We start from the raw sequence: 14,893 nt of genomic DNA on the forward strand, positions 1-14,893 counted from the left end.
GGATGCGGAGAGTGGCTTCAGGACCTAAAGGGGTGCGGTCTGGAATGGAAGTTGAGGTTGAGGAAGAGTCAGTCTGTGGAGCCTGACGTGTGTGGAAGTGAGCTGAAGTGGACACCGTGCCGGGGGCGCGGTGAGGCCGGAGGAGGAGTGATGGGACGGGAGGGGCCCCCGCCTGTGCCTGGGGCCCGGGCTCGGAGCCCAGCCGTGGGGCGTGCTTTGCAGTCAGCACCTGTGGGGTGGGGTGTGATTTGGTTTTGTTCTCCTGTTGAGTCTTTTCACAACTTTCTATTGCTTTTGGTCAAACCGTATAAAATTACCGATAATTTCACTTTTGACCTAGAAGACAGCAGTTTCCGGTGATTCAGTCTGATGTGTACAGAAAATGTGTTTCTTAAGTGATTGTGCCCGTGTGATCAGCCCCCCAGGAGCCCCAGCCCCCTGTGTGCTTCTCTGCGGCCCCTGCCCCCGCAGTTGGCGTCTGGTCGATGCTTCTCTGCAGCCCCTGCCCCCGCAGTTGATTGGCGTCTGGGAGTAGCTGATATGAACAGTCTTAGTGTGCACCTCCTTTCACTCAGCGTTGCGTTTAGGACACTCACGCGTGTCCTTAGGCAGAGCCACAGCGTGCTCATTCCCATTGCTGTATAATTCCCTTTGTAGGAACACATTTGTCAGGCATGCTGTTGGGCACTTTGGCTGCCCTGGGGGCTGCTGCTGTAAACCTTCTGGTCTGTGTCCTTTGGTGGACAGATGTATGGATTTCTGCAGGTGTAGACCTAGGAATGGAATTGCTGAGTCAGAGATGGGAGTGGTCAGCGCCTGTTGATAGTAGCAGTGTCTTCACTAGTATTGCTTAGTGGATGAATTCCACTCAGTTCCCCAAGCAGAGCAGAGCTCACTGGTCGTGAGAGGCCCCGCGGTGAGTGCTGTGTACTGCGGAGCCAGAAACCCATCTCCACCTCAGGCTCCTGTCCTCCATACCTATGGCCCAGAAGGGCTTTGAGGAAGAAGAGAAGCTTCGAGTGCTTGGGTGCTGGGGGCAGAAAGCCCCCAAAGAGATACTTCATCTATAGGGCAAAGCAGAAGTTGTGAGACCCTTCACCCTCCCTGGTCTTGGTTCTTAGGTCAGCACTGTCCCCACCACACTGGAAAAGCCTGCAAAGCTGCATTGTTCTCCGACCCTGCTTCTCTGCCATCCTGAGAGACAGTGGAAGGTGTGACTGTCTGCAGTCATGTGTCAGAACTGTGCCCTGAGGTGGACAAGCTGCGTAAGCTTGCCTGCGCCCCAGAGCACACTGCACAGGCAGATGGCACACGGGCAGGATCTGCGGGCTTGAGGTTCCTGAGTGCCGGGCGTGGTCAGAGTCTCGAGGCCCTCATCATCCACAGCCTTACGGCCCGTCTGGCCAGGAATGGGCAGAGTGGCTGACGGTCGTCTCAGGAGCCTCTCTCAGTGTTTACTGGGGGTGGGACCGGGGGAGGGAGCGTGGTTGCTGGGGAGTGAGGGTTCAAACATGGCTCACCTGACTGGTCACCTTTTTAAGAAAGGAGGTAGGTTAGGTCCTGGGGGTGGACTGTGCCAGGCCCAGAGCACTGCCAAGCTGCATTCTCGATGCTGGCCACTCGTACTCCTAGTTCTGCCATCTCAGCCCGCATTTGCTTGGAGTGGTATTTGCACCAGCCAGAGGGCACCCGTCTTGCTGCTGGGTGGGGGTCCGCCCTGAAGTTATTACCCGACCTCGTGGTATGGTCTGGCCTCTGCAGCCTTAAGGACGAGTAGAGAACGTAACTGCAGTGACTTATAGAAGCTCAGGCATCTTTTCTGACCTCAGGTGTTTCTTACGGGTCCTTATTTGTGTGCTCTGACCAACTGATGCCTTGGGATAGTCCCTCCTCCAGTCCCTGCTTGGAGAGGCCTCTCCAAGCCACACGCCTGCTCTCCCACCGCTTGTTGCCACTCAGCGAAGCCAGAGTAAACGTCTGCGCAGAGCACGGTGGTGTCCTCAGCGCCAGCAGCTCTGCAGGTGCTGTCCATCCACGCTGAGCCAGGGTCCGCGAAGAAGCTCAGTCTCTAGAGTATCAGTGCCTGTTCCTTGTTTGCCTGCCTCCCACAGAACTCTGCCCTGTGCGTGAAGGGACATGATGAAACACCCCACATTTAGGAGAGAGAAAAGAGCATGTCATTGGGTGGACTAACCGAAGCTAATAGATGCTGGAGGCAGAGAATCTGCAGTGGACGCCGATCTGTGGGTCTGCAGAGTACTCCCTGAGGCTTCCCTGCTCTGTCTAGCCAGGCCTGGGAGGACTCGGGTAGCCTCCTGCCCACAGGAGAGGACTGTGACCGTCCCTGTCGCTCTGCTTCTCTTCGGGCTGGGATGGGGGGTGCAGGGTGCAGCTCCCGGCTCCTGACGCCCATATCCTTGACTCCCTCGCAGGCGTCAAACAGAAAGGCCCAGCGCTGAGCAGCAGCCTGATGCACTCGGAGTCCGAGCTGGACAGTGACGATGCCATCTTCACGTGGCCAGACCGAGAGAAGGGCAAGCTCCTGCACGGTCAGAACGGCTCTGTGCCCAACGGGCAGACCCCACTGAAGGTCCGGAGCCCCCGCGAGGAGATCTTGTAGCCGCCTGGTCTGTTTCCTCAGGGTGGGGATTGGCAGTGCCAGGGTCCAGAGCATCGCCAGGCTGCTTCTCCTACCTCCCGCATCGGAGGGCAGCTGTTCTCCCAGCCTCTGCTGGCCACTCCATCCCCAAACCCACAACCAGAGCCGCTGGTACTTGAATCCAGAGACATTCTCCAGGAACCCCTGAATGAAGCTGTGAACGAAGAGGTTTCCTCTTTAAACCCATCTGGTAGGTCCCTCAAAATGTCCTCACCTCAGGGCCTCCTTTTTTTTGCACCCCTCTCCTGTTCCAAGGGTGGACACCGCCAGCTCCTGGCTTCCTCTCCAGCTCCTTGTTGGCAGGACTGCTGCCGCCGGGGCACCTGCACAGCGAGGCCTGACTGCGTCCCCCACCCCGGGAACAAAAACAAGCACCGCCAGCTCCTGGCCGCAGAAGCCTGCCTGTGGGCATGTTCCTTGTTCTCTGCTTTGGGGTGGAGCGTGCCCTCTCTCTCGGCCCAGAGGACGTGGCGCCCCTCCTCACCCCCGACGGTGAGCTGGTAGTGCAGAAACAGTCTGCCGAGTAGGGGAGGGCTGGCTGCTTCCGGAAAGGAGAGGGGCCCAGGCTGCCACCCTCCTTCCTCCTGGCCACCCTGGCTGCTTCCTCCGTGCTCCCTGTGCCGAGGAGACAGCCACAGACAGACTGGACTGTGCGGTCTGAGAGCGCACGTGTGTGGCTGCCCCAGCACGGCCTCCTCCGTGCCTGTCTGTCCGAGTGTCTTCTCTCTGTCCCTGCATGTGTGGGGGTGTGTATGTGTTAAGAGTGCGTGTGCATCAGCACCTCCTAGGGCTCTTGGCTACTCACAAGGCAACCTTGACCTGGAAAGACTTTGAGCTTGGTGGAACAGACTCTGAATCCCTCTGGCCCTGTTCCTCAGCCGTGAGGAACCGGTCCCTCCGCTGTGACGTCTGGGTATTGAGGAATGGGAGCTTTGGGGACATGGCTTTTTAAAAGGAAACTTCTGGTTTATACTACTGCCCTACCGTCTGTCGTGAGATGATTAAACCTGCTGTTCAGTTGCGTGCCTGCCTGCTGGGTGTGCTGCTCTGTGCTCGGGGCCGGCCCGCACTCGGGGCCCAGCCCTGTGCGTCCCTGTGACGCCCCCGCCGGGCCAGTCAGGGCGTGGCATCTGCACGTGGCCGGCAGTGCCAGGCTTCTCCCTCAGTGGCGGCCTGGCCCCTGCGGGCCAGCTGCTCCTTTTGTCTTTCAGGACGGGAGTCGTCTGTTGTTTCTTCAGCCTTTTGTGAACACGGGATTGATACGTACACGCACACAACCCCCACGCGCTCCTGCCCCTGTCTCCACTCCGTGGACCAGCTGGGGACACACAGGGTCCCAACACCCAGGTGGGCCTTCAGGGGCCCTGGTCTTCCGCTTGGATTTCCGAAGTAGTAGGGCTTGGCCCCAGCCCCCAGGACAGTGCCGAGCTGGAGGGACTGCTTGGTGAGCTCGGCAGGTGGACGGAGGCTGCTGTCCAGTCTCGGACTCCAGGAAAGGGAGGAGAGAGAAGGACCAGGGAACTCTTTATCTCCCCAAGGCTCTGTGCACAGGTGAGGGTATTGGTGACCCCTGCTGAGGATACTGATTCTGTTTCTACAGAAGCAGAAACGAGGCATCTGAGAAGTAACTCAGCCCACACACTGTCCGTGAATGAATTGGAGCTGAAGCCCAGTGGAGGCTGTGCTTGGTCTAGAGCAGAATCACCCTTACAACACGGGCGGCTGGGCCCCACCACCGCATTTCTGACTGAGTGGGATTGAGGGGAAACGAGAATCTACCTTTCTAATGTGATCCCAGAGTGCTCCACTGCTCGTCTGGGGACCACACTTTGAGAACCACTGGTCTAGAATCTCACACTCTGGCGGGAAGAGGGGGCGGCAGCTGACCCGTCTTGAGCTAGGGTGAAGGAAGCCCGGAGGAGTGGGTGCTTGAATCTGCGGGGGGCGCTGGGGCTGGGATGTGCAGAGCCGACTACAGGAGCCGCTGGTGGGCAGGCGGTCAGGACTTGCTGAGGATGTTGTATTAAAAGAGCTTTGAGGGATTCACCAAAGAGCTACAGGACTTTTTCTTTGGGCCTCCTTGCTACATCTTATTTATTTCACCCATGGCTCATTGAAGGATATATTTTTATCTCTGTTTCAGAGATGAGTATAACAATTTATCATTCCCTACTCCTACCAAAAAAGGGAACAAAACTCAGAAACCCGTGCTGCTTCCCTGGCTTGGGGTCTTGCATTGAGAAGATTGCCATGCCCCTGTTCTTGCCTGACTCAAGAAAGAGGCAGAAATCCTCGGGCTGGCTTAGGGAGAGCGAGGCTACTTCCACCTAACCTGTCACCCCAAAGAAACCCTTCTGAAATAACTGAATTTCAGGAGCCTGGTAGCCCCTGCCTTGACCAAACTAAATACTCCTCCACCCTCAAAGACCTTCATCTTACATTTTCTATTTAGAATGGCCAGAAGGGAGGCCAGCAGAGGGCATCCTCGCGTTTCTCAAAGCCTGCAGGTGCTGTGTGTGGAGAGAATCCTTAGTCACTAGGAAGCGACACTCAGGAAAACCCTGCCGGGCTGGAAGGCTGTGGCGCTGGCCGGCCTTCTATGGGAGGAAAGTGGGGAGACTCCGGTTCTTCCAGCTTCCCTTCAGCCCATCTGCTCAGTGAAAGGAGCCAGAACAGGTGGTCACACACACCAAGAGTTGCTCTCTGAAGACAGATAAGTCTGGAAAGAAGTTGTATGCCATCAAGAGCCATGAGTCCTTGGGAAGGAGGGTTTGGGGAGCCTGGCTCAGGCCCGTGACTCCTCGGTGGAATTTGTGTTGCGGTTCAAGGGTCCCTGTTTAGCCTCTGGTCAAACCCATGCCACCACTGTAACCGCTTTCACCTACGTTCAGCCCCCAGTCTGTGGTTGGTGCTGATGGTGGCTACTTAATACCCAGTATCTCAGTACCAGAGCTGGGGCTGTCCACGCTCAGGCCTCCCACAAAGGCCCAGATGGGGTGTGAGCCTCTGTGTCCAAGTGCTGCCAAACAGGTAAAGCCCCACCCCCCTCCATCCTGGGGAGCTCTCTGAGTTGTCAGGTTTGACACTGGAGGTTAATTGATCAGGCCTTTTTGGTCACAAGGAAGAAAACTAAAGTTACCTTTCCTGGGGAGGCCAGCCTTCTATCCATTTGTCAGCACAGATACGAAACTCTGGCTGGCAAGTTACGGCTGTGCCCTAGTCTAACCTTCCAAGCTACACTCTAGGTCCCCCTCACCCCACACGTCTAACAGTCGCATTCCTGTGTATCGACACGCGTGGTTCTCACTGGCTCTGCACATTAGAATAACCTGGGCAACTTCTCAAACACACCGATGCCTAGAACCCACACCTCACAAGCTTCTGTGATTTGATTGGTCTTTTATTAATTCCTCAGATAATTTGTGCATCCATACCATACCCTTGACGAGGGGGCAAACAGCCCTTAGCAGCGCAGCTCTAAAAGCTTTGCAGACCAGTTGGATTTGGTGACAAGGAAAATACCAGACACCCAGTTCCTCTTCATCACCTCAGGGAGAAGCCCTTGCAGTGGCGTGTGGCAGAGGTCAGCAGTTTCCCAAACCAGAGTCCGTTTCTGTGGCACAAAGCTCACTACGCCTCCAGCCTTCTGCACAACGTGGGCAGAAGAGAGGTTCCGTCTTCCACCCTGACCTGTTAGAAACTTCTTTGTGACCCTCACTCCCTTCCTCCACCTACCGGCCGGACGCAGGAGCCCTCGGGGGACTCTGCAGCCATGTAGAGACATCCAAGGTGGAGGCAGCCGCTTCCTGAACCATTGTCTAGCAGATAGCTGCTCTACCAGAGTGGACATTGGGTGGTGTTGAGAGAAATGAACTGTATTGTGCTAGCCAAAGCATTTTTTTTTAAGTGATGGCTGGTGTTAAGATTGTGGGCCTGGGCTCTCCTCTGTGACAGGCCTCCCTGGGCTTGAGTAAGCCCCCAGGGTTGACAAAGGAGCCTCAGCCCGAGGCTCCGCGGCAGCCGTGTGGGCTGCAGGAGGGGCGGCTGGAGAGAGCTAAGGCCCGCCGCGGTCTTGGCCGTACAGTTCCAGGTCACATGCTCTGGGTTTTGTTAGCTTGTTTGCTGAAGAGCAGGCGCTAATACTTCAGGTCCTCCCTTAGGATACGGCAACATGCTTCGGAATCCAGGGTCAGAGGTACGATTTCCTATAGTGTGTAGTCTGGGAATTGAGGGGCATGGAGAGGAATAATCAGTAGCAGTCTGAAACCTAACCTTCTGGATCTGTATGTGGGGGAACTTCCAACTTGACGTTGACAAGAGGTATCTCAGTTGTTACCATATCTTGTAGACCAGAAAATGGAAGAGATTCTCAAACACTTATTTCTGTGATCAAGAAAAGGAAAAGCCAGGACAAATCCAGTGCAAAAAGTATTTAATTCAGACTTTGTACTGGAAATGACTACAGCATTTTACTATTCGACTGGAAATACGGCCACATGGAGGAAAGTTGTTATCTTTGTAATTTGCAGGTAACCACTCACACCCTGAATCTCTGAAGGAGTCCAATACCCGTAAGAAAAACGTCAACATATACTTGGAATCAGACCTGGGCTCCCAGTTCGAACTGTAGGGCCCAAAACGGGGAATCAAATCATGGGAATACCTGAGTCACATGATTTTCTTGGCATTTATTCGTTGGCTACAGAAATTAAAGCATGAAAGCAGATTAAAGTGCCATCCCATTAGAGCAGTTTAAGCTTTTCCCCAGGCAGTGCCCTCCAGCCTTCAAGTAGGTCCAAGCAGCCTAGCATCTCTCTCCCTCTAAAACCTGGGGTTACATCTGGGCCTACAGGGACCCACGTACCTCTTACACTGCACAGCATTCCTACTCGCTTAGAAGTTCACGAGCTGTGGGGCCGTCTTATGTTTTATAACACTCTTCTCGTGCTGATTCTGTTACACGGAGACAGAACACAAGTCTCCATCACCTGCGCCTCAGGCAGAGTCCATGATCTGCACGTGCTCATCAGTGACTAACGCCAACGACGGGCAGCCACGGAGAAATCACACCACCACTCTATCCCTACCGCAGCTCCAAAACCCCAGGCTATGTCTATCAAAAGCAGGAATCACTGTTAAACATGGTTCTCTTGGGAGCTATTAAGTACCGTATTCTTATTTGGAAAGGCAGTGTCCACTTCAGCACTCCAGAAGCACCTGTGCCATCTTACGCACCACACCTCTAGCTCCTAGCACAGTGGCTGGCATGCCCTCGAAAGTGTACCTGTGATGAACACAGAAATTAGCACAGGCTGACTGAGCCAGGGATGTGGAAGGGGTGGCTTCTCAAAGAAAATGCCAGCTGAAGAGGGGAGGAGGATTTAGTCACTGCTGAGGTGAGCTGGCACTCCAAGGGAATCTGGCCTAGTAAGCTCTCAGTGTTACTTGGGGGAAAAATAAAAATATGGACTTAAAATACTGAACAGTGAATGACATTTAAGATAGGGGTAGGGTGGTAATTGAAAGTAATCTAAGGTCCTTTCATAGAAGGACAGTAAAAATGCCAATTAACTTTAGAGTTTGTCAGCTGTTCATGTTAAAAATACTGAGAAAGCCACTAAGAATTCAGAACTAGAATATGCAACATCTAAACAAGAGGAATGAAGAAGGCAATGGCACCCCACTCCAGTGTTCTTGCCTGGAGAATCCCAGGGACGGTGGAGCCTGGTGGGCTGCCGTCTCTGGGGTCACACAGAGTCGGACACGACTGAAGCGACTTAGCAACAAACAAGAGGAAAGAAAAAAAAAAGCCACACTTCAGTCAACCAAGCAGAAAGCAAGAATAGAGGCAAGACCACAGCATTAAAGATCTGATCATTTAATACACAGAAGTCAGACTGGATGTTAAAGGAACCACCACTACCACCTCCAAACAAAAGCTAACAGATTGGATAAAACTGTGAAACTACATTCACAAAAGACTCCTAAAATACAGCGTGAAAGTCGCTTAAGTCGTTTCCAGCTCTTTGCGACCCCATGGACTATACAGTCCATGGAGTTCTCCAGGCCAGAAGACTGGAGTGGGTAGCCTTTCTCTTCTCTAGGGGATCTTCCCAACCCAGGCATCAAACCCAGGTCTCCCACATTGCAGGTGGATTCACACAAAGATTGAAAATTAATGTCAGCAAAAATAATACCGGGGGCTTCGATTCAAATGAAGACAATGAGGTAAAAACCGTACACATTAGAAAGGAGCATAAATCTGAGGGACCACCACCAAAAACCAAACCAAGAAATCTCCCCAAATCCTGTGAGAACCCCTAGGACACTGAAGAAACTGTAAAAGGATGTGGGACATCAGTGAGATGTCTACTCTTGGTGAACCCGGGACGCAGCCAAGTCACTGGTGTAAGAGGCACACTGTTGAGTCAGCACAAAAGCTCTGCCAGGGGTAGAGTGGGCTAGGCAGCTGCTCTTGGGATTAAAACTTTTTTCCCTCCAAAGCCCCAGCATTGGGAAATGACAATTAGGAATTGCTGCTTCTTCCCAAGGCTCCGAAAGGAATCTTAAAACAGTTGCTGGTGTAGGGGTTGACAGTGACCGTGAGGTACCCAGAGGCCATTATCTTCCCTTCGAAATTGGAAGGGACAGAATTGGCCTTGCCCTTTCCCCCGGAAATACTCCCAGGCAGAAGAGCTAGTGCTGTGAAGGGACATGAGCTCACAGGCCAAAAATAACCAAACCCTGGCCCCCATAGACAGCAAACTTCACATACTGCCTAACCAAGAATTGAAAATAAAGCCAAGTAAATATACAGGGAAATACTAGCAATATGAAGCAGGAACAAGAACCAAGTGGAAATATTAAAATATAATGAATGTGATAGACACATAGAGGTTAAGACCCGTTAGCTGGAGTGTCATCACGGGCCTCTACCAGAAGGAAGCAGGGAGGGTTAGAGCAGATGGACACACAGCAGCACAGTGGCACAGAAGAAGTGCCGACATCAGAATGAATGGGAGTCCGAGAAGACGAGGAAGTATTTGAAGAAATAATAATAGGTTGATGAGAATTAAAGATAAAGGAACTTATGGATGAATAAGAAAAACATAGCATAAACATTGTAGTAAGAGAATTGAGAGCATCTAAGAAAATGGAAAATCCTGAAAGCTCCCAGAGAGAAATAGCAGATCAATGACAAAAGAACAAGAAACAGATTGACATCAGGTTTCTTACCAGTATCCTCAGGTGAAAAAAAGACATCATGTTTCCAAAATGCTGAAGGAAAAGAATGTAGTTGAACTCAGAATTTATAGCAAGACAAACTTAAACGTGAAAGTAGAAAAAAAAATATTCTCAGGGATACAAGGCTTCAAATTTTTTTTTCCAATCAGTTCAGTTCAGTTCAGTTCAGTCGCTCAGTCGTGTCCGACTCTTTGCGACCCCATGAATCGCAGCACGCCACGCCTCCCTGTCCATCACCAACTCCTGGAGTTCACTCAGACTCACGTCCATCGAGTCGGTGATGCCATCCAGCCATCTCATCCTCTGTCGTCCCCTTTCCCTCCTGCCCCCAATCCCTCCCAGCATCAGAGTCTTTTCCAATGAGTCAACTCTTTGCATGAGGTGGCCACTTAAAATGTACTTAGAAGAAGTGGTTAAATATGAAAAAGACTTCCCTGGTGGCCCAGTGGTCATGAATCTGCCTGGAAGAGCCCACATGGCACAAAGCAACTAAGCCTATGCACCATAACCACAGAAGCCCGTGCGCCCAGAGCCCATGGTCTGCAGTGAGAAGCCGCACACTGCGATGAAGAGGAACCGCCAGTCGCCACAGCTAGAGAAAGCCCTTGCACAGCAAAGACCCAAAAGTAAACGATATAAAAAATTCTACAAAATAGGAAAAGTAAATTTAGACATGGAAAGATATAGGAAGTAAGAGTGAGCAAATAAATTATTTGGCACAATTTGTACCGATGGGTTCCAACTTAAAACGGTTTGAGATTTTTCAACTTTATGATGATGTAAAAATGATTCAGATTCAGTGGAAACTATCAAATTTTGTATTTTTTTAAAAATTATTTTGAAGATTTTAAAAAATGTGGACAATTTTTAAAGTCTTTAGACTCTGTTACCATATTACTTGTTTTATGTTTTGGTTTTTTGGCCACAAAGTATGTGGGGTCTTACCTCCCTGACCAGGGATTGATCCTGTGCCCCCTACTTTGGAAGGTGAAATCCTAGCCAGTGGACCACCAAGGAAGTCACTGGAATTTTGGATTTTAATCTCTCCTGGGCGAGCAATATGCAGGACACCTGCCTGCGATGCTGGGCAGTGGCAGCAGCCACAGCTCCCAGTTGCCACATCAGAAGGGGAAACAACCGATACATTATAACTATTCTATATCGATACAGCCCATCTGTTTCTCACTTTCAGTACAATATTCAATAAATTAAATGAGATGGTCAACACTTTATTATAGAATAGGCTTTGTGTACAACCCCCAGTGGCAAAGCAGCAAAGAATCTACCAGCAATGCAGGAGAAAAGAGTTCAATCCCTGGGTCAGAAAGATTCCCTGGGGAAGGAAATGGCAACTCACTCCAATATTCTTGCCTGGGAAATCCCATGGACAGAGGAGCCTGGCAGGCTACCGTCCATGGGGTAGCAAAAAGTCAGACATGACTTAGCAACTAAACAAAAGAAAGTGGTATTGCCCAGTTAATGCAGGCTAATTTAAGTGTTCTGGGCACCTTTAAGGTAGAATCGCTAAGCTATGATGTTGAGGTTAGGCATGATAAATGCTTTCTTGACTTAAAATATTTTCAACTTACTGGGTTTATTGGGACATAACACAAGTTGAAGAAGATCGAGATGATGGGAAAAGAGAGGAAGGAGAAGGAAAAGAAAACAATGAAGTATATTAACAATCCAGAGCCAAAATTCTAAAAAATATCAACATGGTAGAGTTGCAAAGACTACATCTTATTAGAAGATGTAGATGACAGTTAAAGAAACCAAGGAGAAAACAAGCATGTTTTAGTTTGAGTAACTCTTAAAAGGTTTATGAGTGTGAAAAAGGAGGCGGAAAGAACCCCGAGGTATTGAACTCAAATTGGAAGAATTGATATGAACTCACAAGTTAAGAGAGATAGATAGATGATAAATTGTTATATATGGCTATATAAGCGTGTATTGTTTCTACTGATTAAACCTAAGGAAATTTGAGTATCAAATTATAACTTAATAAAATAGGAATATATGAGACTACTGATACACATAAATGAGTAAAAAATATGAAGGACTCAATATGAAGTCTCTTTAAAACCCAAAAATTTAGGACTAAAGCAACAGAAAAAAGAAAAAACAGCAAGGGAAAAAAACGGGAGAGGAAAAATAGTTATAAAATCAGAGATGGAAAAGAGAAGACTGACAAAACCAAGTGATGGTTCTTGGAAAGATTTTTAAGATAAGTCTGATCAAAAACAACAAATAACATACAAGGGAGTCTCCATAATGTTATCAGCTGATTTTTCAGCAGAAACTCTACAGGCCAAGAGAGAATGGCATGATATATTTAAAGTGATGAAGGGGAAAACCTACAACCAAGAATACCCAGCAGGGCTCTCATTCAGATTCGATGGAGAAGTCAAAAGCTTTAAGAATAGCAAAAGCTAAGAGAATCCAGCACCAGCAAACCCACTTTACAACAAACACCGAAGGAACTTCTCTAGGCAACAAAGAGACCACCAACTTAAAACAACTTTGCATATATATACAGACTGCTATATCAAAACCTCGTGGGAACGGCAGACCAAAAAACTACCATACACACACAGTGCTAAAGGTAGTCGTTCAAATCACAAGAAAAGAAGACAGAAGAAAAAAGACCCACAAAAACAAATCCCAGGCCATTAAGAAAATGTCAATAGGAACATGCATATCAATAATGACCTTAAATGTAAATGGATTAAATGTTCCAACCAAAATATACAGACTGGCTGAATATATACAAAAATAAGACCCATATATATGCTGTCTACAAGAGACCCACTTCAGAGCTAGGGACACATACAAACTGAAAGTGAGGGGATAGAAAAAGGTATTCCATGAAAATAGAAACCAAAACAAAACTGGAGTAAGCAATACTCATTATGAGACAAAACATTAAAATCAACAGCAACTTTAACACTTGTACCAATGGACAGGTCATCCATATAGAAAATAAGGAAACACAGGCCTAAAATGACACATTAGACCAGATGAACTTAATTGATATTTTTAGAACACTCCATCTGAAGCCAGCAGAATATACTTTCTTCTCAAGGGCACGTTGGAACATTCTCCAGGATATACCACATATTAGCCACAAATTAAACCTTGGTAAATCTAAGAAAACTGAAGTCATATCAAGCATCTTTTCCAACCACAAAGCTAAAAGATTACAAATAAATTACTGGGAAGAAACCTGTAACACAAATACATAGAGAAAACAATATGTTATTAAGAAACTAAAGCGTCACCAAAGAAATTTAAAAAAATACATGGAGACAAAGTGACAACGAAAACATGATGTTCGGAAACCTATGGGACACAGCAAAAGCAGTTGTAAGAAGTTTATAGCAATACAACCTTACTTCAGGATACAAGAAAAATCTCAAAGAACATAACCTTACACCTAAAGCAACTGGAAAGAGTAGAACGAACGAACCCAAATTAGTAGAAGGAAAGAAATCATAAAGATCAGAGCAGAAATAAGAGATGAAGAAAGCAACAGAAAAGATCGATGAAAAGTTGGTTCTTTAAAAAGGTAAACAAAATTGATAAACTTTTAGCCAGACTCATCAAGAAGAAAAGGGAGAGGGTTCAAAGTCAATAAAATTAGAAATGAAAAAGAAGTTACAACTGACACCACACAAGTATAAAGGATCATAAGAGCTACTACAAGCAACTATATGCCTATGAATCTGTCCATTTCTTCTAGGGGGGACAGATTCATAGAAAGGTACTATCTTCCAAGACTAAACAAGAAATAAAATATATAAACAGACCAATAAGTACTGAAATCTAAACTGATTAAAATAGCTTCCAACAAACAAAAATTCGGGACCCGATGGCTTCACGGGCAAATTCTACAAAACACTGAGTTGTGGCATGTGGGATCTAGTTCTCAGACCAGGGATCTAACCTGGGTCCCCCGCACTGGGAGTTAATGGAGTCTTAGCCACTGGACCACCAGGAAGGCCCTCTATCATTTACAGAAGAGCTAACACCTGTCCTTCTGAAACTCTTCCAAAAAACTGCAGAGGAGGGAACACTCCCAAATTCATTCTGTGAGGCTACCATCACCCTGGTAGCAAAACCAGACAAAGATAGCACAAAATAAGAAAATTACAGGCCATTATCACTGATTAACACAGATACAAAAATCTTCAACAAAATACTAGCAAACCAAATCCAACAATACATTAAAAGGATTATATACCATGACCAAGTGGGATTTATCCCAAAGATGCACAGGTGTTTCAGTATCCACAAATAATGTGATACACCACAGTAACAAACTGAAGAATAAAAACCATATGATCATCTCGAGTTGCAGAAAAGGTTTCTGATAAAAGTCAATATCGATTTATGATAAAAACCCTCCAGAAATAAGGCATAAAGAGAACATAACTCAACATAATTAAGGTTACATAGGACAAACCCAGAGCACATGTAGTTTGTCAAACCCAGTTTTTCAACAGTGAAAAACTGAAAGCATTTCCTCTAAGATCAGGAACAAGACAAAGATGTCTCCTCTCACCACTTTTATTCAACATAGTTTTGCAAGTTCTAGCAAGGCAACTGAAACAAATAAAAGGAATCCAAAGTGAAAAGTAAAAACTTTCACTATTTGCAGATGACATGAGACTATACATAGAAAATCCTAAACATACTACCAGAAAGCTGCTAGAGCTCATCACTGATTTTGGTAAAGTTGCAAACTTTACAACTTATTAGTACACAGAAATAAAATTAATGCACAGAAATCTCTTGCATTACTACACACTAACAATAAAAAATGAGAAATAGAAATTAATGAAACAATCTCATTTACCACTGCATCAAAAAGAATAAATACCTAGGAATAAACCCTCCTGAGGAGGGAAACAACATGTATTCAAAAAACTATGATACTGATGAAAGAAATCAAAGATGACACAAATGGTTGGAGAGATATCCCATGTTCTT

General features: G+C 47.8%; 1 protein-coding gene across 2 annotated transcripts in view; it reads left to right on the forward strand.

Moving 5' to 3' along the window:
• Positions 1 to 3,682, forward strand: part of KIAA0319L (KIAA0319 like) — a 97,109-nt gene extending 93,427 nt beyond the window's left edge. For both annotated transcript variants that reach the window (XM_005204932.5, XM_002686480.6), the window contains exon 21: positions 2,433 to 3,682. In XM_005204932.5, coding sequence (XP_005204989.1) covers positions 2,433 to 2,620 — 188 coding nt within the window. In that variant the 3' untranslated portion in view covers positions 2,621 to 3,682. The remainder of the gene's footprint in view (positions 1 to 2,432) is intronic.
• Positions 3,683 to 14,893: the final 11,211 nt, after the last annotated feature.

This window comes from Bos taurus, chromosome 3 (genome assembly GCF_002263795.3).
Source record: "Bos taurus isolate L1 Dominette 01449 registration number 42190680 breed Hereford chromosome 3, ARS-UCD2.0, whole genome shotgun sequence".
NCBI classification, from domain to species: domain Eukaryota; kingdom Metazoa; phylum Chordata; class Mammalia; order Artiodactyla; family Bovidae; genus Bos; species Bos taurus.